A 27,858-nucleotide genomic window follows, 5' to 3' on the forward strand; every position below is an offset into this window, starting at 1 on the left:
TAAATTTAAAGCAGTTTACAAAACATGATGTCACAGGATTGACGCTGACATAATTGCATACGCTGTCGTAAATATAGTAACAAATGACACAATTTGAAAACCTGTAAGTATACTTTCAGTTGGAAAGTTCTTTTATTGCTTGATGTGATAACAAAAATGACGGAAGCAACATGTAAAAATTATACTTTAATGAAGCGTAAGAATTAAAACTTATGTTTAAATTATGTACATAATTTACATTATTTACATTATTTAACTTTCCTGTGTAGATGTAGAGACTCACACCTGATGAAGGCTGGAGGGTATATCAGCTGAAATGGTGTGTTAACAACAAACAAGATGAGGACAAGTATCCGTCAAATGTAAATAATGTAAATAATGTAAGGGTGATGTTAGCTTAAAATTACCTAATTTATATATGAAATCAAAGGTTTATATTTAATTTGATATATAGAGATTTCAGATATAGAGAAAAGAGAAATTTTATTTCAAAAATTACATAAATCAAATTCGGATTAGAATTTCGTAATTTCATTATTTTAGTAAAATGTACATACAAGAAAGAAAGTGTAACTAACAACTACTGTAAATGAGAACGTGGGGGATATTTTCACTATCGCACCTGAAAAATACAGCGGAAGAGTAAAATTGAATGTAAACAATTATAGAAATGCGTATTTCAAAATAAAATTGAGCATCGCTTACTCATTTATCACATAATAATTCATGCAAAATTGTTGAAGGGAAAGTAACTGAAACTGAAATTATCTTTACTGACATAATAATATTTATACAATTAAATGACAACTCCCGAGTTTAATGGTGTGACCAAATACACAGGTTGGATTTGTGTCCATATCCTGAGTAATACATGTAGTAACGAGATATTTAACAATGTGTACTTCAATTTGTTGTACGTATATTATGAGGAAAGATTTCATTTCTTAACTCTCTTGGAAGCGAATATTGGACAACATAATGTAAACACATTATAACATAATTCATTTAAATAAATTTTTGATTTTTACATTTATCATTGCTTGAATAGGATGAGAAATTTGCTGAACATATTTGTATTTAACGTGTTAGCAAAATGTGGAGAGGCATTTTATGAAAGTTTCAGCAAAAATTTAAAATCGACAATATCTTACACTTTTGGAATATGACATAGAGATAGATGACAGAATGGAGAAGTAAATAAGAATAAAAAACGCCAGTCCTGACGAAATTTAAAAGATTTTATCAAAAATATCTGTTGTTGTCTTCTGTAAGTTTGATATCTCAGGATTTTAATTTTGGAATCAGAAAACATACTTTCGTGGTGTTTGCAGTCAAATAAAGTATGATTTGTTTTAGCGATAACATGATTCTACTGGTGTACTAAATAACAATTAAATGTGCATTTATGAAATAAAATTGAACAATATGTTATAGTTCGCTTCCATTTTGTGAGTTAGATGATTTTGTCTGCTTGTGTATAAAATGCAATAATGAAAATGTAATCAAAACTGCTATGCCTCACAAATATATATTTTTTTACGACATTTTCTATAAAAACATCAACCGATTGATGCACGTAAAGGAATGGTTTCAAACAAATGCAACTAACCAGTTTTTCCAGAGTCAAGATTTTGTTCGTTTAAGCTCTGGGATTTGATGTTACAGAACCTGAAATAGGAAAATGATGAATATATGTATATCAATATATATGCGTGTGAGTTTGTGTGTGTGAGTGTGTGTGTGTGTGTTTGTGTGTGTGTGTGTGTGTGTGTGTGTGTGTGTTCCATCGAAATAAGAAAGCAACGAGAAATTTTAACACGTCTTTTTTGATTGGTTACAATTGTTTCTGTACCAACTCTGCTTTCAACGCAAATTTCCGCAAAAGGTCTACGTAAGAATGTAGGTAATATATGCTGTTTTAAACATTACAGTGGCACTTCTTCAGACGTGCATCAGACTTGCACTCTTATAATGTGCGCCTGTTACATTTTGTATTTTGCTCCATATGCAGTTTTATGTATTATTTATTCAACATTGCATACGTTTTATTTGCTAATAGGAATTACTAAACAATTTCTCGGATAAACGTGTGAGAAATTTCTTCTCAGAAATTTTTCAGACGAAGAGTCACGTAAAACAAAATTTACTGTTGGATAAAGCGTATGTTTATAGATAATTTGCAAACAGGAACTGTATAGTTAGTGGGTAGAGCGAATAGGGAGAAACCTTGTTGCAATGAAAGGAAAGAGAGGGTGCGATTTCGGAAATAGAGTCCTTAATATACATTTACGCACATGTATAAATGTAGATACAAACACATCCTCATACATATGCACATATGCACAGATATGGACACACTGTCACACCATCACACATATCATATATATATATATATATATATATATATATATACAGAGAAAGAGAGAGAGAGAGAGAGAGAGTGTGTGTGTGTGTGTGTGTGTGTGTGTGTGTGTGTGTGTGTGTGTGTGTGTGTGTGTGTGAGATAGAAAGAGAGAGACGAAAATATTTATTTTGGCAAATTAAATTTAAATGATGAATTGATTCTAACTGCTTTTGTGTGTCTTTAAATGGCTTATAAACACCTTCCACGCTGCAATTGTTTTTCTTTCGACACACGATCTCAGATCAGGTCACTTGCTATGCAGGTACATCTCCGTATTATATATATATATTATTTTACGTATATAATTATGTCAAATACCTACATGTCAAACACATACAAACACACATATATTCTTGACGCTGTGTCTTAACTTTCTGAGTGCCTTTCATCATCTCGGAGTCGAAAAAAGGAGATGTTATCAACTTATCCCTTTCCAGACGTTACAACCAATAGCTCAAAGTACATGTAAACTTCTGAATTTTCATGAGAGTGAATGGCAAAGAAGAAATAATAATTCATTTTGTATAAGATGACCGGTTCTCATATCTTACTTTTGCAGTATTAATGGGTTGTCAAAAGGATTTTAAATTTCATTGATATTGCAAAACACATTTCTTTATATTTAGAGTAGTTATTCTCATTATTATTTGGAATCTTAGTCTATATTATTAGTAACGAAACGAAAATGTTAGACTTGTTTAATATATAGCTTGCTTCCGATATTGGTGCTTGGTAAAAGGTTTCTTTCAGTGAAATCCAGCATCGTATAATGCTTTATTAGTGGGATAATTATGTACTTATGCAAACTATATGTCGTAATTTGCGTGTATTTTAAATATATGATACCAGCATTCAAAAGTTGCCGAAAACCAAAATATGGCTAATAACTATAAGAAATTGGACGTGTACGTTGGTATCCAAGTACAGGAAAGAAAATGTAGACAAAGGATAGAGTACGTACACTATTATATAATCCGCTCAAATTGCGCTTTTATATAAATGTATTCACTAAAAATAGGCCCACGTACGACTATACGTATATGTATGTGCGCGTGTGCGTACATACATTAGTTCCTCCACAGAATTTGATGAACATGAAAAGTATCGAAATCCATCTATATATCTGTGTATTTATGTTACACTTATATGGAACTATTATTTATCATTATGATTAAAATGTGAAATAAATAGTTAAACTCACTTGTGCTCGTCAGCGGTCATTTTCTTATTGTTGGCCAAACATTTCAGCTTATATTGCTGGAAGTCTTCAATCACAAACTTGAAAGATCTCAAACTTGAAACAAGAAACGAAGGAAATGTAATATTTTAGCTAATCACGGGAGAAAAAGATGTCTGGATTTATGTTTGAAAACTTTGGATAAACAACATTTTATAAGCACCAAAATAAAGCATAAGATGTGGCAACATTTATTGAAATGTAACATTTAAAAAATATTTTCTGCGGTTTCATTCTTTTCCATATGTTCTATGTTTTATTTATTTTTTCGAACGAGTACAGGTCTTAAAGTATAGTTTCTGTATCTATTGAATACAATATAACATTATTTATAGCTTATAATTTTTTCATCATTCTATTCTCTTTCTCATCTTAACTTTCACTTCTACTCTCCCTATTTCAAATAAGCTTGGAAGTTTCTGCAGTGTCAATCAACGTAATATATTTTTCAGGATAATGAATCACACCACATATATCTGGCTCAAAAACACATGTATAGGTTGTATGGCGTGCTTCCAAATTTTCTAAAGCATAAGAAAAAATGTGCAGATGGAATATTGAGGTTTGAGATGATTTTAGAAGATATACAAAAAATTCGAAATGAAATGTTTCAAGAAATGGCCGTAAAACTTTCTCTTCATATTCTCCGCTTTCTAAATCATTTATGCAAGCACGTGATAATTCACATGGTGTGAATTTGGAGAGCAATCTGTTCCTTGATTTTCATGCTCAGTTTATGGATTTGATTAATTCGTTGAAACATTTGCATCAGTAGAATTCATTAGATGTAATATTTATAGACATATGGTTTCCTAGTAAATTTGATTATCAAAAGACAAGACAAATTTGAACGTGTTTTGTTCTTTTTCTCTATATAGGAAGAAGAGGAAATGCGGAACACTTTAAAGTATAAAATATTCATACAAGTTCCAAATGTTGAATTATCATTATTTTTATTAACTTCTTTAGTACCGTTAAACTGTAATAGATACTATGGGATGTGACTGATATCTATTCGTTACATTAAGATATAGATGTATACTTACAAACGCCGGTCTCCTAGGAGAACAACAGTGATCTTATCCTTTGTGACCTTCATACTAAAATGGAAAGTTTGGAAATAATACTGCTATTCATTTTTATTGGTACAAAATACAATTACCATCGAAGTCTAGTTTTTGATTAGTGCGCGACATAAGACAGTGTATACATAATCTCATATTCGAATTAAAATTATGAAAATAGAATTAAATGAAAATGTCTGTACATGTTTGCATGTGTGAGTGAATATGTATGACAAAGAGAGAGAGAGAGAGAGAGAGAGAGAAAGAGAGAGAGAAAGAGAGAGAGAAGGAGAGAGAAATACAGAGGTACACACAGAGGCATTTCTGCTGGTTCGCATGATATTCTTATGGAATAGAAAATGTGTAGCAAAGAAATTTTCCCTAATATCAGTTTGCCTGAATCAAATAAGACTTTTTCTCTTTTACTTTTTACTGCATTCAAATATAAACTAATAGGGGAAAAGACATACGTATATATATGTATGTATCTATGTATGATATATATGTTTATATGATATATATATATATATATATATATATATATATATATATATCATACGTATAGATATGTACGTATCCATGTATGATATATATGTTTATATGATATATATATATATATCATATAAACATATATATCATACATGGATACATACATATCTATACGTATGATATATATATATATATATATATATATATATATATATATATATATATATCATATAAACATATATATCATACATAGATACATACATATATATATATGTATGTCATTTCCCCTATTATGTATATATATAATCATAAATATACAGGGATTAGCATTGAGTTGCTTCTCCAACATACTGAAAATTTAGAAATAGCAGTCAAAGAACTACTGCTTCTAAACTACAAATTTTTCTCTAAACGGATGGCGATATTTATGGCACACATAGAACAAAAAACCGGAGGGAAAAGCATAAACAAAACAAGTCTTTAGTTAATTGGATACAAATCGTTTCATGGTTAAGCGAAAAGCTTCGTATCCAATTAACTAAAGACTTGTTTTGTTTATGCTTTTCCCTCCGGTTTTTTGTTCTATGTGTGCCATAAATATCGCCATCCGTTTAGAGAAAAATTTGTAGTTTAGAATCAGTAGTTCTTTGACTGCTATTTCTAAATTTTCAGTATGTTGGAGAAGCAACTCAATGCTAATCCCTGTATATTTATGATGATAAATGGTTTTACCGATAAAGGTTTTTTCATACTGAACTACTTGGCAAAATTGCTAATTATTAATTGACGATTCCCTGCCCTTATTCTTGGATATTATGTATATATACATGCATACATATATGTATATATATATATATATATATATACATGTACACACAAACATACGCACTCACACTAATACACACACACGCGCATATATATTTAATCTCGATTTATACATGTAGATCCGTGCCCAGTAAACAGAAACGTTCAGGAAACGGGCAGCTCGTTGTTACAATATTTGCTTGTATTAACACTTACAGAAGCACACTTACATAATGCCACACATACGCGTGTGTACATGTGTGTTGTAACAAGGATAAATACATGCGTATATGTACTAATAATTATAAACTACAAGCCACAAGATAACAGAAGATGAATATTGAAGTTAACAAATGAATTAATAAGGGATATCAAAAAAGAACTTACTCCTCCCAATCATTGACATTTGGTAATCTGAAAATCAAAGGAAATACATTTGTTACTTGCAAATGTTGTAAAATTTTATAACTTTTGGATGGGGCAAAAAAAAAGTGTTTGAATTTTGTAGAATATAAATAGCTACAAATTAAAAAGTGTTTGAATTTTGTAGAATATAAATAGCTACAAATTAAAAAGTGTTTGAATTTTGTAGAATATAAATAGCTACAAATAGAATCACACAAGACATACATAAAAATGACCATACGTGACATAATTATGAAGAACAGTAAAGTTATTTGTCGAGTATTCAAACATTGTTCATGATGCAAGGAAAAGCAATGTAAAAGTCGAGCTCAGAATACTGAGGGTATTTAACCTAAAATATATTGCAGTACCAAACATATAGATATAGCATATTGATGAAAACAAATAAAAGAAACTCAAAATGTTAAGGAAGTGTGATTTCGTGTCTCGTGGCTGGCCGCCTACACTTTTTTCTGCAAAATAGGGGTAGTTTATCCTTTTCGGGCTATATTATTAGCATTATCCTGCGTTTGAGAATTTAAAAATCACTTCTTTAACTACATAATTTAGTCTTATTTTAAAATAAGCTAATATGATAACCATTTCAAATTAATAATATTTTATGACGTATATTTTTCGTATGAGAAACAATTTGTATCAATAAAAATTAAATGTTACTGGAAATATCAATATCCACCCGGCTAGCCTGAGTATTAAACGTCCGTATTAAACGTAGGACACACAAATAGAGCAATAGTAGGACACACACATAGAGCGGGAGTAGGACACACACATAGTGCAGGAGTAGGACACACACACTTAACAGCAATTGATATTATATACTTACTCAGTTGTGCTGCTGCCGCCATCTTTATTACTGCTGAATGTAAAGGAAAACGTAACAGTTAAATTTATTAACATAATTAATTAAATTTAAATATAACCAATTAGGAATATATTAACCCCATTTATATCAATTTTAAGATTTACTTAACAGAATTTATATATATAGAGGCATGTTTGTATATGAACTTGAAGCTTGTACATTGTTATGATATCCAATGTGGTGTTGTGCTGAGTTGGATATCATTATCATATCAAGGGTGGTTCTAAGACAATGAAACACATGTCTATAATTATGGAAATGACAGGTGTTTCATTCTTAATCCGTAAACTATATTTAAATTTAATTATACTGTAAGATCAGATTTTTTTCCGTTGCGATATCATGTTACTGATTGGTGTATATTTGATATTTGTCATTGGGTAAGCAATAGACACATCAGTTGATTGCGGATTATAATATTACAGTAACTATTGTATACGAATATACATATTTATATGTATGCATATATAACCGCATCTTAATGGGAGATGTAGATATCAATCACTTGTCGCACACTGCCTATGAACATAGAATTCGCTAAGTTTCTATCACGCTGGAACATAAGTCTTGATCAGGTGTTTGCACAACGGAGAAAATATCACAGTCATCGATTATTTCGGATAATTCAGGTTTCAATACTTACTCTCCTACACCTAGGAATCCTGTCAGGCCGTCGGATCTGAAAAATATTAACGTATAAACAATTATTTCATTCTGAAAAATAAATATTATATATATATATATATATATATGAGTCTGCTGAGATAATTGGAATACACAACACCTAATAACCTGACGGTATAACTTTTCTACCCCGCTGATGAGATTTTTGCCTAATACAATCATTTAATTACTGTAATTTAATATTTAGTCTAAATTGCAACAGCTGTAAGAGAACATGTTGGATTTTTGCAGTTATTAAATTATACTAATGCTACATTTCCATTTTTGAAATTTTCTTTATATGTATATATATATATATATATATATATATATATATATATATATATATATATATATATATATATATATATATATATAAGAACACATTAAATCCTTCAATTTCACTTTAACATTTAAATTTAATTTGTATCAAAATATTTTCGACGCATTGAAACCGCGGCCTATTCACTGATAAAACTTCGTGCTGCATGAATTTGTGTCAATGAACAGGTCGCTGTGAAACTATATGAAAGTGTTTTCAAAATACTTACGCAATATTTCCTAAGAAACCTGCAAATACTTCTCGTAAACTGAAATGAAATAATAAATTTAGTACATCAGTTATATGATATAAATGAACATAAGTGAATGACATTTTAGGGTATAATAGCTATTCCATTTAATTACTCACGATTAACATTCAATGTCATTTTAAGTAATAGTTGATTATATATCTTTAAAAGGTTGCGAAGTTTCTCCAATTAGATAGTCACGAAATAGTGACCAAATAATTCTGCTTATGTATTTAGATTGAATGGACCACGAATGTACGTACGTGCCTGCATGTGTGTGCGAGTGTGTGTTTGTGTGTGTACGTGTATGCGTGTGTGAGAGAGAGAGTTTGTGTGTTTGTGTCTGTGTGTTTATGTGGTTGTGTTTGTGTATTAGTATGTGTCTGTAAGTTTTAAACTATTTTCGGTATCGAGACAACCTTTTCGGGAAGTTCCATAGATTTGAGGAGTATAAATACCTTTTCAACACAATTTCACTCAGGTCTTTATAGCTTTCTATTGTTAATTAGAATATTAAGGATTGTTTAACTATGCATTTGATACCTGGATCAGTGAACACTGGACGCCATCTGCAGCAACACATTTTGATATGCAGGGAGCAACTGAAGCAAGTAAGACACCCTCGTAAACCACTGGATTGGTAATAGTTATGGACAAGTGATTGAAGTCGACTGTTTGTAAGACAGTAGGAATCTTTAAGAATGACAGGATGTTTCTTGATTAAATGTAAACTTAATTCATCTATACGTTAAAGTAAATTATGTTAACAGTTACTCAAATTCATTCCCACTACTTTGTGCGAAAGTACATTTATATGCGTGCAGGCATCTCGAGAGTCTTTCAGAAATTCTATTAATGATCTTTTCATTGGTCCACATTATAGCCAGGGATTCCTTGGATTCCTAAGAGTCGGCATCTCTTGTAAATGATATTGTATATATTTTTTTTTGGGGGGGGGGGGCGTGTCTTACTATAGAGCAGGTTATGTTATACTGAATTTTATCTTACTTCAGTCGGCTCACATAATCGGCCAAACATGTTGAATGTCTCTAATTGATTCTCTTGAAGCTGGCGACATGGTTGCATAACGTTTCTTAAATATATATATAGCCTATATACATATAAGTAAATATGTATATATATATATATATATATATAAATATATATATATATATATATATATATATATATATATATATATATATATATATATATATATATACATATGTATGCATATGTATATATATATATATATATATATATATATATATATATATATATATATATATATATATATATATATATATATATATATATATATATATATATATATGTATAAAGAAAGAAAGGATAAAGAGAACAATGGCACAGTTAGAATTATATTTTATGTATAAAGTCTTACAGCTGTTTCAGGGAAAATCCAATATATCCCTTCATCGGAGACGGTAATAGTGGAAGAATGGATTATTACATCTATAAGAGATTTGTAGTAAGAAGTGAGAGGGTTTGGTTGACTCCAATACACTTCATAACCTTTATGTGTATATATATATATATATGTGTGTGCGTGTGTGTGTGTGTGTGTGTGTGTGTGTGTGTGTGTGAATATACATATATATGTGTGTGTGCGTGTGTATATATACATATATACATGTATATATTATGTATATGTATGTATATATGTGTGGATGTTTAGAAAATGTAATTCTTTATAGTTTTATCTACTTCCAGTCCCAACGTTTAAAGAATGCCTATTTTGTGTATACACCTGTAAATGATATTGTTATAGGAACAACTTCTATATTAATATAAGCTAAAATTTAATAACTCACCCCTTCAATGCCACTTTTCCAAGAGCAGGTCTGTAAGGGAAAAAAAATAAAATCTTTCATAAATTAAATATCGAGGAATTCATGTATAGGCACACACACCCCCACACACACACACACGCGCGCGGTCAAGGAATAGGGGCGATCCAATCCCGGCTAGAACATTACTCAAATGAACTCCTATATATATATATATATATATATATATATATATATATGTGGTGTAGGTAACAATTAGAGGAGTTTAAATCCTCTAAGGGTTAATTATATAAAACGGTCGATTGATATATTGATATTTTATATTAGATTGATAATATGGAATGTATAATATGAAGGTATACAGAACACATATTAAAATAATATTACATAAGAAAGTATAACTTACATGTTGCGTTTGCTCCTGTTACCTTTGTTTGTCCTGTAATGAAAGAAACATCAATAAAGTCAGAAATGAGATGGTTCGTAATTTGTTGAAGACACATGAGTAAAAATTACGTAATATGTTTTCTGTTTTAATATATAATTCGTAGTTTGATACTTACAAAACTATGCAGACAACTCAACTGGACAAATATGTGGCAATGTAAATACTGTAAACTTCAGGTAGATTTATAATTCTAATTTGAGCCTGAAAGTTACATCTAATGATAAACGAGGGGGCTGCTGAAAGTTCCTGGCTTTAGGAGTATCGCGAAATGTGCGGCTGGACGTCCAATCTTCCGTACTTAGAAAAACTGAAGGACCGCTGCAATAAGTGTGTGAATCTGAGAGGGAAATATGTTAACTAAAATCATAATTAACTGATTCTTATTCCCAAAGCCATGGACTTTTCAGCACACTCACATATCATAAACTCAACAAATAGAGAAGGGAATTCCGTAGGTTGTGGAATTATACACCACTAAATGCTGTTTGATTGTCGTCTGATTTGTAGAAATAAATTTTATCCCAATATTATCTATGTGATGAATACCATATGCTACATATATAATAATTAATATGAATTAATATTTCCAAATTAATATAATCATATTGCAATTCAAAAGAGATTTAAAGATGTTACACAGGCATAATCAGATTATTTCATAAATTAAATATTAATGACTTACCGATTAGATTTTTTCTCCTCCAGAATGTCCTCCGGAAAGGCAAATGGATCATCAAAAGTCACCAGAAAGCAAGCGATGGCATTTCTAAATGTTTTCATTTCATATTGTTTGAAGTGGTAAATCGGAAACAGTAGTAGGCGTTTTATATATCTGTGAATATGACATGGACTTTTAATTAGAAGAATAATATGAACAATACATAAATACATATTGATATATGCACTCATTAACTACCATATATATATTGGTGGAATTCAGCTTGCAGCAAGAACAGAGCCAACTATTGTTTCTATTACATCGACATATTTGGAAATATAGAAAATGTCCTTATTGATATCTCCGTAGATATTTAATCTCTTCTTTTCATTCTTATACACATACACACATACACACACACACACACACACACACACACACACACACACACACACACATATATATATATATATATATATATATATATAAGCGTAGGAGTGGCTGTGTGTAAGTAGCTTGCTTAACAACCACATGGTTCCGGGTTCATTGACGGAGACCCTTGGCATTATGTTGTGCTTGAGAAGAAGACCCATCAAGCCAAGTAAATTGGCAGTCGTGCCAGTCGCATGTAAAAGCACCCATTATACTCTCGGAGTGGTTGGCATTCGGAAGGGCATCTAGCTGTGGAAACTATGCAAAATCAGATTGGAGTCCGGTGCAGCCTTCCGGCTTCCCAGCCCTGGTCAAACCACCCAACACATGTCACCATGGACAACGGACATTAAATGATCATGATGATGATGATGAGGAGGAGGAGGTGGAGATTGTGGAGGAGAATATCCTTTTTGTATATATTCATTTTTGTTTTAATTGAATTTCAGCATCAATTTTCTATATTTTTATTATTGTTTCATAGCAAATAATATTACGATACTGTTTGATAGTCAAAAATATTTCCTGCCATCTGGTTAATTTTCAATAACGTTTTGGTGTATTTCTCAAATTTCTGTATGGTAACTTGAAGATTTTCTTAACGTAGGCTTTCGTATTACAATTTTCTCGAGTAAATATATCCATTTTATTCCTTCAATTAAAACATGAAATCAATGGGATTCTTAGGTGTTTATGTACTTATTGTCAAAAACGTAAACGCGACCATTTTGATGCTTACATGCGAATACACAATAGAAATTAAATCTGCTTACGGTCCATCCCAAACCTTTTCCATAGCGTCCAAAATTATCGTATGAGAATAGGCCAGTCGTTGCTCGAATTCTTCAATGTCCGAGCACGTTTCCCAGCTAAAATGTATGAATGATATAAGGAAATATTTAGTGAGAGGCTTAATAATTTATTATAAGTTAAAATCATAAGTATATGTATAAAGGAGAGAAAATGGTGAGGAACTGCTAGGTTTCGCTTCTTCAAAATTTATGAGGTACAAAAAGAACATGCTATAATTGTGTTCAGAGTTACACTGATTCATCTTTAGAAAATGTCGTTTAATTTATACAACAGGAGCAACTAATCTTTAACAGTTGCACTAAAATGTCTCGTCTGTTGCTAACCGAGCTTTGGGAGTTTTTCTCATTGCCGATGTACACTTAGAATTAATCAAATAATTGTCAAATATTTTCTCTCTCATAATAATGATTTCAAATTTTTGCAACAAGGGCAGCTCGAGGAAGGGGATTGAGTTGATTATATCGACCCCAGTGCGTAACCGGTATATATCTTATCCACCCCGAAGGAGTGAAAGGCAAAGTAGATCTCTCCGGGTTTTTAACTCAGAAAGTAGCGGCAGACAAAATACCGCTAAGCATTTCGCCCGTCGTGCTTGCGATTCTGCCAGCTCGCCGCCTTTTTATAATAATAATAATAATAATAATAATAATAATAATAATAATAATAATAATAATAATAATAATAATAATATTAATAATAATAATAATAATAATAATAATAATAATAATAATAATAATAATAACCTGGAAATAGAGATAACTCGAATGTGAAATCTAAAAACAGAAACAATTCCTATCATAGTAGGTGCCTTAGGTATAATAAAAAAAATATTCAGACAAATACATAACAAAAACACCAGGACTTACAAATATATATAACATACAGAAAATTGCACTACTGGGTACTGCACACATTCTACGCAAAACACTTTCAATACAGTAAACATAAGAGCACCACAGCAAACCACAGCACATACCCAAGGCACACAGAGCTGCGCTCGGTAGTGAAGTGAAAGCACGTTATAAAGATAACACTACTGAACAATAATAATAATAATAATAATAATAGCATTCCATCTATTTACGAAGAAGTGTTCAGAACAATTTGAAAGAATTATTATACATTTCCTATATAATTAATCATTAATAATTCTTGGTAAGTAGCTTGCTTACCAACCACATGGATCTGGGTTCAGTCCCACTGCGTGGCACCTCGGGCATCTTCTACTATAGACTCAGGCCGACTAAAGCCTTGTGAGTGGGTTTGGTAGACGGAAACTGAAAGAAATCCGTCATTTATATCGAACAACGTTATCACTAAAAAGATCTCTCTGAAAATTATAATTCAGTTTTAAACATCGCATGCAGTATGATCCCAAAATCTAGAATTCCATGCTGGTGGGCAAAATCTTGAATTCCATGCAGGTGAGGCAAAATCTAGATTTCCATGCAGGTGGGACAAAACTAATATACTGAAAACAAAAATAATACTATTATTTTCAAACATTTTATTTCTAAATTAGTTCAGAGTTGCAGGGGAAGCATCAGTATAATGTCAGTCCGTACTCAGCGTAAACGATAACTGTAGAAACATAAATCAAGTCATCATAAGACAATCGTAGTAATCTAATATACAAGTGTCTATTATGCTAAGATCGTTAAAAAAAAGTTTTTTCTACTATAACACTACATTAGATTTTTCAATATTTTTTAACCCTAAAGGGCCGGTGAGCTGGCAGAAGCGTTAGCACGCTGGGTGAACTGCTAAGTGATATTTCGTCTGTTTTTACGTTCTGAGTTCAAATTCCAACGAAGTCGACTTTACCTTTCATACTTTCGGGGTCGATAAATCAAGTACCAAATGCGTACTGGGGTCGCTCTAATCGACTGACCCCCTCCTCAGAAATTGCGGGCCTTGTGCCTAGAATAGAAAATAATATGTATTAACCGTCCAATAATAAGATTGTCAAATTCCATTGCACAGACAACCAATGAATGATTCATTTCTGAATATATTAGGTGTGTTTCCAAATATGATAAAACTTATCAAGACGGGTTTCATATACACATGTATGTGTAAGTGTGATTGTTTGAAGGTGATATTTTTCTACTACTTAAGTAAACATAAGCATACCTCATAAAGAAGTTTTCCCACGCATGCGCTCTTGTCTTGTATTTCATGAGACGTAATTCATTATCCTTTTCCTTAGCAGAAGACCTAGAAAGAAAATAGTGAGAATAGAAATTCATAATTTCAGTGTCCAAAGGTTACTTTAAGTTTAGATGAAATAAAGTACTAAGGATTGAAAAGTTTTCCTAATATTCATAATGTTTTCTCTTGATTTTGTGACATTAAATTTTCCTGTGATTCGTTGGTGTCATTTCGTACCATACTCTAATATTTACTGACCTAGCTATAATTCTCCAAATTGCATCGGAGTTCTTCACTCTTCTCTCTCTTTAAGGGTCCAAAAGAAAAAAAAGGAACAGGGAAAAAAAACTAAAGAAGGAAAAGAATAACCAAGACCATGTGTATGATTACTTTGTTGATATATTCGTATTTATATGAAACTATATCTCAGGAAACTTAGATACGTTTCTACCAAAGATTGATTCAGGCCATGTCTAACTTATTAGCACTACCTGATAGCATTAGCTAAATCCTTTTTAAGTCAAGTTTGTGGTATCATGGTCCATTCGAGTAAGGAGTTCTTGTTGAGGGAGTTGTATCGAGGTATATTTGAATTCTCTGGTATCCCTTGAAGCAAATTGTCCAGATTCTGTTTAAAGGTGATGGGATCCTTTTCCGCGTTGATCTGTTTCAGGAGAATTTTATATAGTTGAGTAAAAGAAATTGTGTTCCTGTGTATTTATGTGTTGTGAATTAGGTGTAGGACTATAGATGAATATTCTAACTTTGGATGAATTTTGAATCTAATGTTGAGGTCGTTTGGTCAAAGCTGGCGGTATATTCTCCACATTGTGCAAATAATGTATCGCTTATGGCGGTGCAGGTTAGAAGAGTTTAAATGCTGGTGTAATGCAAGGAGATACCCTCTTTCCAAACCTCTTTATGCCATGTCTTGAAATGATCATGAAGAGCATCGACTGGCCGGGTGGCGTGATCATCAACGGTGAACAAGAAACGCATTTCCGAATTGCAGCTGTTATGGTACACATCATTGAAACCGTAGACCAGGTGCAGATACTGCGAACAGAGTTGAACTCCCAGAAATTATAAGAATGTCTTACAATGAACTGCATAAAAACAAAATATTCTCAGCCGGAAGTCATAGCATAGGAAGTCATTGGATGCAAAGAATTCAAGGCGTTAAAAGTATAATTCTATAGTGAATAATGCAAGATATAGACGCTGAAATCACAAGCAGGATAAGGGCAGAATTCAAGGCATTTAACAGAGCTGGACAGATACATATGAGCCAAACACTTGAATAGCATCCTCCTACCATCACACTAATATGCAACTGGGACGAATTTCACTACGAAGAAGATAGAAAATCGAATAACTACGACACAATGGGGCTACTACCATTAAGGGAGTATATTGGAAACGAGATAATTCGAGAACGGAATGGAGAGATCGTTGTGATTGCAGAGTTCCTAAAGCACAAGGTTCGTTGAGCTAGACATGGTGCACAGGTAGATCCTTGCATTTGCCGATTGTTATCCAAAAGGATATTTTCAAGGCCTCCATAACAATGAGTAGCACTTTGATCATGCAATATGCAACATACAATATATATATATATATATATATATATATATATATATATATATATATATATATATACACACACACATATATATATATATATAAATATATATATATATATATATATATATATATATATATATATATATATATACATATATATATATATATATACATATATATATGTATATATATATATATATATATATATATATATATATATATATATACATATATATATATATATATATATACACACACACATATATATATATATATATATATATATATATATATATATATATATATATATATATATATATATATACATATATATATATATATATACATATATATATGTATATATATATATATATATATATATATATATATATATATATATATATATATATATATATATATATATATATATATATATATATATATACAACTACACTCTACATCTACATACTTCAGCGTATATGTGTTTCTCTTTTATTTACTTGATTAGAGAAAGACAATCAATAAAAATAAATTATAATATATAAAATATACCGACATAAAGAAATATTAATTGCTTACGTGTATGGAACGCAGAGGATAATCAGGCCAAATATTATGTATATATTTGGCATTTTCTTCTGTATAAACTGGAAGTTTACAATTGTATAACACGATTTTATGAAATCGCAATATGACTGTGAATATAATCTGCAAAATAAAGTATATATATATATATATATATATATATATATATATATATATGTATATATAGATTTTAGCATGAGTAGCTTTTGTTAAAAATAATCTTTACAAATCGTTTAAACGTGGCTTTGTGGTAAGAAATAGCTTCCCAACCAAATTGTTCCGGATTCAGTCCTACTGCGTAGCATCCTGCTCAAGTGTTTTATTCTACTGCAGCTCTACCCACCCAACCCACCAAATTCTTGTGAGTGGATTTGGTAGAGAGAGAAACAGAAAAAATGACCGCCGTATGTATGTATATGTGTCTGTGTGTGTTTGTGTTTGTATTTTTCGAAAAAACATTTTCTCTATTATAAATTATTTATTGTAAATAATAAATTTAAGTATACACCCAGAATAATGCCTAATAGCAGTTTTCTGTGAATCGATTTTGATAAAAACAATATTCCAAGGTGATTTGCACACTACGGCAACACAATTGTTGTTTTCATTATTCCGTGTAACGTCCTTTCGTTTTTATTTCAGATTCTTCAGTTTTTGCGTGAACTACGTTGATAGTTTTGAATAAAAATAGCTCATCTAATATGTTTCTTCAGAACATTAAGGGGAATGATATACATTTAGCATACATTGAATATATATTGAACATAACACCATGATAAAATTATAACATTTATTGACATAATGAAATATTTAGCCACATGAGCACCATTTCGTCAGATAACTTCAAAAACCCTGGACAAGTTGTCATATAGATAGTAAGACATACACAGTTTCTACTTGTGAAAGGATTTGAATTTGATATTGAAAATTTACATAAAAACTCAATTTAATACATCCACACGTACACATACACGTTTTTGCGTTTATATACGCACACGTATATGCACATAATATACCCGCCATCATACAGGTGCGCTTGCATCATCCCCGGTGTGTACACATCTAAATTTATGTGGTCATTTTACCTCGTTAGTTATTCATGCAGTAACATTTTGTTAATAATTTTCTAGTGACAACCGCTTATTCAAATGTGTATATTTCAAACTAATTGTATATATATATATCGAGAGAGAGAGAGAGAGAGAGAGAAAGAGAGACATAAATGCATATAAAGATAGATATCGAAAAGAGATTGTAACTCTCTGTGACTGTATGTGCAATATTGTCTTCCTCTTTTAAAACATATATCTACATGCATATGTGTGTATGTGTGCATGTGTGTATATATACATATGTGTGTATACACACACACACACACACACATATATATATATATATGTGTGTGTGTGTGTGTGTGTGTGTATGTATGTATGTACATGTATGTGTGTGCATGTGTGTGGGCATATCTGTGTGTGTGGTTGCGTGAGCATCTGTCTGTCTTTGTGTGTGTATTGTAATCAATAATAATCAAGATTAACACATTAATCATTAATTCAGGATTACATCATACAAAGGCCGACACAACCCGTCGCAAACAATTGTTTACGAGATGTGTCTCTCTCTACACATATATATATATATATATATATATATATATATATCGGCTAGTATACATAGGTAAAACAACATAAATATCAAGAGAGGATAATCGGCAAACAGCTGGACAAGCTGTGATGTAATAGCAGAACGATAAGAGCAGTGGATAAACGTAATGGCATGCGACAAAAACAAATAATAATTAACGTAAAAAGCAGTGCACAGGTAACTGTCCACCGACTAAAAGAACAAGAAATGTAAAATAGACTTACGTTTCAGTGGAAACTCTTAGCAATGTAACGAGTAAAACTGAAGCTAGAAACAAACACGCAAAGGAAACGAACTGAAGGCAATAAACGGAGTAGTTAGAGGGAGGCGTATAAGCCTGTGAAGTATTAAGAGTAATGTATATGATACATCAAAAATTTTTGTTAAAGATAATTGTAAACAGTGACGAAAATCACAAAGATCAACGCAAATTCACAAAAATATTCTGAAAATATCAAAAAATAATAAAAGTAATGACTAATTAAATGGAGGTCTCCATCAAAACTCCGCCAAATGTTGAAGTATGTTCCGGGACGGAATATCTGTCCCACCCTTCTTTTTTTTTATTGTATCCCACATTCTGAAGCACATTCAATTCGCATTAAGAAAAATCTCTCCATCTTACCCTTATATCGTACTTCTCACATAATTTTGTTCTTTTGATTTATATTCCTTTATGTGAAATTAAAATAAAATTCAAGATATTTGGCTGTTAATTCTAGCAGGTGGAGAGACCTTCTAGGCATAACATTCATGCGTTGGTTCAAAATTACCTAACAAAATTTCTAGGGTCTATTTAAATAGCTTTATAACGGTTTTGACTGTTATTTGTAAATATGTGTTTTGAATCCCTCTTAGTTATAACTGTGACTTGTTCATAATTATAAGCATTCTTTATATATATATATATATATTTATATATATATATATATATATATATATATATATATATATATATATATATATATATAAATATATACAGAGAGAGAGAGAGAGAAAGTGAGAGAGTGAGAGAGAGAGAGAAAGTGAGAGAGTGAGAGAGAGAGAGAATGTGAGAGAGTGAGAGAGAGAGACACACACACACATATGCATATTTGTGTTTGTGTGTATGTGTGTGCCTGTCTGTGTCTGTGTGTGTTCTTTGTGTGTCTATGTGTATGTGTGGTTTAATCAATAATAACAATCAAGAATTAACACATTAATCATTAATTTAGGATTACATCATACAAAGGCCGACACTACCCGTGGCAAACAATTGTTTACGATCTGTCTGTCTCTCTCTCTCTCTCTCTCTCTCTCTCTCTCTCTCTCTATCTCTCTCTCTCTCTCTATCTCTCTCTCTCTCTCTCTATCTATCTATTTCTGTATCAGTGGGTATATATAGGTAAAACAACATAAATATCAAGAGAGGATAATTGGCAAACAGCTGGACAAGTTGTGATGTAATAACAGAACGATAAGAGCAATGGATAAACGTAATGGCATGCGACAAAAACAAATAATAATTAACGTAAAAAGCAGTGCACAGGTAACTGTACGCCGACTAAAAGAACAAGAAATGTAAAATAGACTTACGTTTCAGTGGAAACTCTTAGCAATGTAACGAGCAAAACTGAAGCTAGAAACAAACACGCAAAGGAAACGAACTTTACGTTTTTAAGTGAAGGCAATAAACGGAGTAGTTAGAGGGAGGCGTATAAGCTTATGAAGTATTAAGAGTAAATGAAGTTGTTTGTAACAGTATGTTTAAAACTTAGATTTATGGGATAGGACTTCCATAATGACTCAGTTTAAACTTTAAAATCTAAATATCGGTGCTTAGTCCTAATTTTTTAAAAAGTCTAAAGAAATGTTTCCTATGCATTTCTAATATGATATCATTTCTAACACTCGTAATAATACATCGGGATTTATAAATAAAAGTAGAAAATATCGCAAATCAGCTAGAACATCGAAATTAACATTAAAATTAGAAAGAGAATGAAAGTAAAATATGTATGAATATTGCTGTACGCTCTTACCATAATTTTAAATTCAACAAAAACAACCTATTTTAATTAATTAAACCAATAAGTATTTATCGTTTAATCACTCTGCAAAAAAAGCATTGATAAATACAATTTTGACAAATATTTCATTAATTTGTGGTTGAGAGTCAAATGTCTAAGATACTTCTCGCATTGTGTGTTTGAATTCAAAATTATGAAACTGTTATAACTAATATAAATTATCGAAATGAGAATAACTCTGCTGAAACCAAAACTAGAAGAAATTAAAGAAAATATACAAGTTAAGCACATATTCTATGATATATATATATATATCGAAATACGCTTATGCAACTGATTGAAATTTGAGATAATTTTCTATCCCTCTTATAGCGATTACAAAAAAAAAAAAAAAAAAAAAAACTGTGAAATTTCATAAATCCGTCGAATGTAAATAATATAAATAATGTACATAATTCCTCATCTCTTAAATATAGAACTGTATATCGGGGCATTCATTTTCTATTAAATTTCCTCGTGTTCCAAATGTAAAACGATTATATCTCAGTTATATCTTCCATATATAAACATAGAATTCTTTCCGTACTTACAAGTTAGCATGGCCGATATTTGTTGTATACGTATAAGACAAATTGGTCGTTCTTGTATTTTCAAGCAGCTTTGTCGGTTAAAACTGTATGACGAAGATTACACTAGAATTACACTAGAATTGCGAGCTTGGTTATTTATTTACCTCTGTACCGAGGGCAGGATGCATATTCTCGAACACAGAGCATATCTAGATATTACAACTTATAATAATTGAAAATGAGTTTATTTCTCTGCTCGGTAGTTGTTTCTTTAATCTATTTTTTTAAATTTAGCTATTCTTTATTTGAATTATAAGTTTCCTTTTACATTGTAGATTAATCAGAAATGGTTCTATTAAGCAATCCAATTAGTCTTAATTGAATGTTTAGTTGTTTTTTTTTTCTTTGATTAGACAATCAATATGTAAATTGCAGTTTTGCTATGGCTGCATGCAATAATCGATTGATACATTTCTGTGCTCTCAACGTGGCCCCTTTGTATCTGCTTATCTTCTATTTCTCTCTCAGTGACAGTCTCTTTATCTTTCTTTATCGATTATATTCTCACAGCCGTTAACAATATATGCCTGTAGCAGTACGCACACACGCACACACACACACACCCATACACACACGCACACACACGCACACGCATGCATACACACATACGCAGACAAACACACACACGTATATAATATATATATATATATATATATATATATATATGTATATATATATATATATCAGCGTATTTAAACTTTTGAATTTTATTTTAAAAAGTTACTATAATATATTTAATTGAATACATATTAATCTATTACTTGAATTTTCTATATACTACCATTGTAATATGGAATTCTTAGAACCTTATAATATTTCCTTATGAACAGCATATATTTAATTTTATGATCTACGCAGTAACAATATATTTGCAAGCAGACATTGGAATTAGTAAAATATTATTTAGTAATAACATTGGCAAAGTTCTTAAATAAGTAACTAGGTAACAAAATATTATACACAATTGATAGCGATCAAAAATAAAAATAAAAACACAACAGTGCGCCTGTAAAACGATAAATCATTTGCATATGCTTCCGGTGGATAGGGTGAAATTTATGACATGCAAATATTTCCTAAACAGAATAGTTTCCACGATATAAATATAGTGGTTTCCGACGTTAATGGAAGCTTTGCTATTTACGAAACAGTTGTGTACTTCAAACGAACTGAGTGATCAGAAATATAAATTGCATTTCTGTAATTACCAGGCATTGAAATCGTTCACAAACTAATATGTCAGATGGTTTCCCCCTTAGCTAGTTCTCTGTAATCAACTCCAAAGGGATCACAGTTAATAAATATGCTATGCCATCGCCTTATTATGGAATTTAGGTATTTAATAAAGTAAAAAGTAAAATCCCGCTAACGAAACGCATGTACATATATACATATATATATATATAAGAGTAGAAAACCTTAAGATTCGAAACTGGTGCCCGTCCATAGACGTAATAGACATGTTTACTATTTGGTCCATTTTTGTATTATTCCTAAATGCCAGTGAATAAAATGGAATTGTAATCGGAATTGAGTAGATATCTGAGATGGAATTTTCACTCAACTACCTTCGAGTTATGGCACTGAGTTTATGTAAACAGACTGATGACCTTGTTTCGATAAAATAATTCGCCGTAACACAGAATATATGAACTATGATGGCAAATGCAAATTTCACTGCACATCAGAGAAACGAAATGGGCAGACAGATGTCTAACCATAATCGATTCCAAAACAAAAAAATTAAGATAACATTTTGACGAGAGTAAATAATTTTAATCTGTTGACTTCTTTGTTTTGATTCCATTTCATTTACGACTATTTGAATTATAAATAGCATTCGGATATTCAAAGCATCTTTTGTGATATTCGTATCAAAGTGTAATAAACATTAATTCATTCATGCAATAGCATTTTAATTTTTTCCATTTTTTTTTGTTGATTCATTCCATTTCAGCCGTCACTGGTGCTTTTAATATCTAACGAAACACAACGCAATCGTTAAATTATAGCTAGACAATTTTCCCGTATTGTGATTATACGGGCAATTTATCGAAATTAATCAGTCTAGTGGAATTGTTAGGAGATTGATCACTAACACACAACAAACATGCAAGATTCATTTTAAAAGCTAGAAAGTGTTATGGGGGTTCAGTTTACACAATAAATACACCAATTAACAAACAAGATAACGAAAAAAGCCAATGGACAACTGATTGCAGAAAGAATTTTATAAAAATGAAAATTACACAAACAGAATAAATCAATTCATCATTTGAAAAATATTAGCCGTTAATAATGATGGCTTATGTCCCCAAATTAGTCACGTCCATAATAGTTTGTATTTTAGTTTCTTGGAATAAAAATCGAATTAAAATAGCCTGCATAATGGTACACAACCCTATTAAAACATGGACGATTACTGACAAGAAAAATTACCGCAAATGAAAGCCGTCAAAACCTTTGGTACAACATCTGAATTATAATCACGGTTTCTTGAAAAAATACTATCATATATTACTGTTAGGAGCTGGGAGACAGTGATGGACAACAGTTTGCATTCTATCATTCAATGCATTATGCTAAGCATTATTTCAACAATTACTGGCTTCCTGGCTTGGGTGAGAAGTTTTATTTTCGTCTTCGGAAATTCATATACTATTCCATACAGCAAAGGTATGTGCTTTATAATTAGATTTCGTAAGTTGAACAAAATAAGTATGTGGAAACTGATAAGATACTATTCGTTGAGAAATTCATCTAATCACACACGCGCGCGCTGAGAGATAGATATAGATATATAGACAGATACATACATACTTCAAGAACCACACACAAATCAGGATTAAACAAATGAAAAAGAAATTGTAGAAAGAAAAGACAATATTTATTAAATTTACTGCTCAAAAATACCTTCGAAGTATTAGTTGGGGTAATGAAATATCAATGGAAAGTGAAGTGGGTACAAACTCTAGAAAATGGAAGAATAGAGACTGAAGTCGTTTGCCAGTAACGCTGGATCCTAATTCTCGTAAAGAAAATGGTTTTGATTTATACAGAACACAGGCAGTGAACCGGCAAAACCGGTCAGCATTGTAAGCGAAATACTTAGCGGTATTCTAACCGTCTCATGCTTTGAGTTCAAATTTCGATGAGGTCGACTTTCATCCTTTCGGGCTCGATAAAGTAAGTAACAATTAAGCAATGGAGTTGATGTAATCCGCACACCCCGTTCTCCAAATTGTCTGCCTTGAGCCAAAATGTGAAAACAATATGTTCAAAATAAAACTGATACGGCATATAACGTTTCTTTCTTTATCTCAGTTTTCAAAATACATGTTACTGGTAACTCGGTGATAGTTCTATAAAAAAATATTTTGTGATGCAAATTAACAAACTCCATAAATGTTGTCTATGCCTTTTCTGTTTAGATAAAGGGCAAAGTTCACCTCAGCGGGAATTAAACTCGGAGCATTACATTAAAGTGTAAGAATGAATGTCACAAAGTAATTTTTCCGACGATCTGATAATTCTGCCATTTCAATACACTTAATGGTTTCTTATGCAAATACAAAGCCAACAATTTTGTGGTAAGAGATTTAGTCTACTCCATTACTTCGAAGACTTTATTATAGTTTTTTTTACTGTCCTGGAGGGATTTAACCCTCGGCATACTGGAACTCACAACAGAACAACCATTTTCCTAATCCACAAGTATGATGATGATGGTGATGATTCGACGATAATGCTGATTTGATGATGCTAACAATAGCAGCAACGATGATAGTAGTAGTAGTAGTAGTAGTAGTAGCAGTAGTAGTAGTAGTAGTAGTAGTAGTAGTAGTAATAGAGGTGGTGAGTGCCAGCATAAAAACTACACTAAATGTCCGTATGTTCAGATATCACTGTAAACTGGAGAGGCAAGAGGTCAGCTATCTTTATCAAAATTCTGAAGATATGGTCACCCGCTTCAGGGTTTGGTAAATAAGATTAATAAATATTCCGAAGAAAAATCAATAAATGTTGCCATGTACTTTCGATAAACGGATTCGCTTCTAATAGTAATTGTATAACATAAAGTGTGAGTCCCAGGTTTAACTGCAAAACTATAAATATGAAATATCTGATAAAATGTATTGAAGGCAGATGTAGGAACCCCATAATATCTTACATATGGTAAACCGCACGCAGCCAAGCTGCGGAGGCCCTGAAAAGAATACAGAGATGGAATACCTACATTCGTACTCTGTTGGCCTGCTAGTAACAAACATGAGGCCATACTGTATAACATAGAAATACAATTGTATCGAACACCCACATAACGCAACATTCATAGAGAGACAGGATTCCATACATATAAATCAACCAAGATTTTACAGAAAAAATACGTAAATATGGCACCACCACAGTGGAGTGTAAGGATGTATATGCATGCAGAAGAACTGTACACATGCAAGAGTAAATAAAGAAATTTATAAAATTCTTCAGATATAAAGGAGACGAATGAGAATAGTGATGAAAAGACTGACTGAATGACTGATCTAAACTTTGACTAGTCAACTAGTATATAGGAACTACTTAACTAACAGTAAAAAGAAATGAAGACCTCTATGTATATTTCTTTATTGCCCACCGGGGGATAAACACAGAGGGGACAAACAAAGGGATTAAGTCGATTACATTGACCCCAGTGCATGACTGGTACTTATTTAATCGACCGCGAAAGGATGAAAGACAAAGTCAACCTCGGTGGAATTTGAATTCAAAACGTAACGGCAGACGAAATACCGCTGCGCATTTCGCCCGGTGTGCTAACGATTCAGCCAGCTTGTCGACTGTATGTGCTTTTCCACACTCCCAAGTTACAACAACGTGTCTGTGTGTGTGTGAGTGATTTTGTGTGTGTGTTTGTCAGTGTGTAAGTGTGCCTGTGTGTGCATGTCTGTGTACTTCGCTTCAAGAAGGTAAATAATGTGAGACATGCATCAGAGAGTGGACCCGACCTCTTACGACCATAGGAGACTTAAATATTAAACGATCTTTTGGAATAAACCTGATCAATACAAAACTAAATAGCACCAGAGAAAGGAGTAACTGTTGGGTGTTGACTTCACCAAAGATACAATTTGCATGATAGATAAATTGATAAGTGTACTTTAACATACTTAAAGAAGAAAGAAAGCTAAGATAAATACATACATACACACATACATACATACATACATACATACATACATACATACATACATACATACATACATATGTGCGTATGAGCGTGTGTTGCAATTAATTAAAATTTTACTTTTTTCTTCACCTTATGCACTCCTGTCGTAAAATAGAAAATATACATTGGATAATGTAAACCGAGTTACACTTTATTAAAAAAGGTGGAATTTATTTGATCTTTGTTCCTTGTGATCAGGGTTGACCTGCAGCTAACCAATATCAAAATATCAATACACATGAGGTGCTTAACATTGATATTATCCATATATGCTGTTTATTATGTATATGTATGCGTGTTTGGAAGCATTTTGCAAACTACATTTTTATAATATCTTTAGGGAATTTCGAATAATTATATTCAGTTAATTATATTATAATGCTTGCTACTATTTATTCTATATTAAATATTGTTATCGTTACTGCGTTTATAGCTAAATTTTCGCTTTGATTAATTATTGTTCGTTGAAACAGAGTAGGATATAATATGAAAAAAAATACATGTAAAACATTAATAATATAAATTTAATTAGAAACACCAACTTAATGGTCATTACACTCCAGGAACAAAGACAATTTCTATCTGTTATTACAATGCAATTATTCTGAATTTTCATTTTACTTCGGAATGTATCGTTTATGGTCGTTAAATTCCACTTAAAAGTTCCTGCTTTCCGATAATTGCCCGTAAGGATTTGTTTAATGAGTTATTTCAGCAATATATTCTTTGCAAAAATATTTTCTTTACTGTCGTCATCCATCATTTATTGTCAAAGCAAAATAATTTATTGAACACTCCGCAATCATATATTACTATTCCCTTCTTGCTTTTAATCGATTAACAAGGACAAATACCTGAAGAATATTTAACCATCAACCACTCCAGTTCAGCATCGTTTTAACTTTATGAGACTCGATTATATTTATATATTACAGGACCCTTACTTAAAATATTAATATGTATGTAGCAATCTGCAAAGATAATACTTTGTAAAGATTTATTTCCTATTTAAGGATTTTGTAAACGCATCATTATTTTACAAATACAGCTCAGAGCATGACTTCTAAATGCTTTTTAAATAATCTTCAAAATATTGTATATGTTGTTTTAAATACAACATTCACTTCAATTATACTATTAACCGAATCCCCACTATGTTCAGTTAAGCTTGTAGAGAATATCAAGCGTTTAAAACAGAATTAAATGCGGTGACAGATTTCTGTTACTGAGGCTATATATTTCAATTGTATCGTTTCATTTGTCATTGAAATATGACTAAAATGCTGCCTACAAGATGTCCTCACTGCCGTCGATATATTCATATTTATATCCATAACATTTTACATGCT

General features: G+C 31.4%; 1 protein-coding gene across 11 annotated transcripts; it reads right to left on the minus strand.

Annotated features, from left to right (window-relative positions):
- Nucleotides 1–466: 466 nt before the first annotated feature.
- On the minus strand, nt 467–20,360 carry LOC106881475 (uncharacterized). Of its 11 annotated transcripts, none has more exons than XM_089363896.1 (15): nt 20,223–20,360; nt 16,998–17,126; nt 14,817–14,900; nt 12,644–12,739; nt 11,463–11,612; nt 10,739–10,771; nt 10,357–10,386; nt 8,504–8,542; nt 7,933–7,968; nt 7,251–7,280; nt 6,386–6,412; nt 4,688–4,741; nt 3,606–3,698; nt 1,610–1,668; nt 467–622 (listed from the first exon to the last, which is right to left on the minus strand). In XM_089363896.1, exons 2-15 carry the CDS (start codon nt 17,048–17,050, stop codon nt 540–542), a joined length of 867 nt encoding a protein of 288 aa, XP_089220022.1. In that variant the 5' UTR covers nt 17,051–17,126; nt 20,223–20,360; the 3' UTR covers nt 467–539. The 11 variants fall into 11 exon arrangements, with proteins under 11 accessions (XP_089220022.1, XP_089220018.1, XP_089220019.1 ...); XM_089363892.1 differs by having other exon boundaries at nt 7,251–7,283; XM_089363893.1 differs by lacking the exon at nt 20,223–20,360 and adding an exon at nt 18,872–19,520 and having other exon boundaries at nt 7,251–7,283.
- Between the last annotated feature and the right edge of the window lie 7,498 nt (nt 20,361–27,858).

This window comes from Octopus bimaculoides, chromosome 15 (assembly GCF_046866305.1).
Source record: "Octopus bimaculoides isolate indiv1 chromosome 15, ASM4686630v1, whole genome shotgun sequence".
Classification (NCBI taxonomy): Eukaryota; Metazoa; Mollusca; class Cephalopoda; order Octopoda; family Octopodidae; genus Octopus; species Octopus bimaculoides.

What these genes read in the sequence shown, in the direction of transcription:
- LOC106881475 (XM_089363892.1), bottom strand. Translation starts at nt 17,050, where the DNA reads ATGCCAAATATATACATAATATTTGGCCTGATTATCCTCTGCGTTCCA. An exon ending in TGGGAAAACTTCTTTATGAG is followed by an intron (nt 12,740 to 14,816) that starts GTATGCTTATGT and finishes CATACATTTTAG; the next exon opens with CTGGGAAACGTGCTCGGACA. An exon ending in AATGTCAATGATTGGGAGGA is followed by an intron (nt 4,742 to 6,385) that starts GTAAGTTCTTTT and finishes TTTCCATTTTAG; the next exon opens with TATGAAGGTCACAAAGGATA.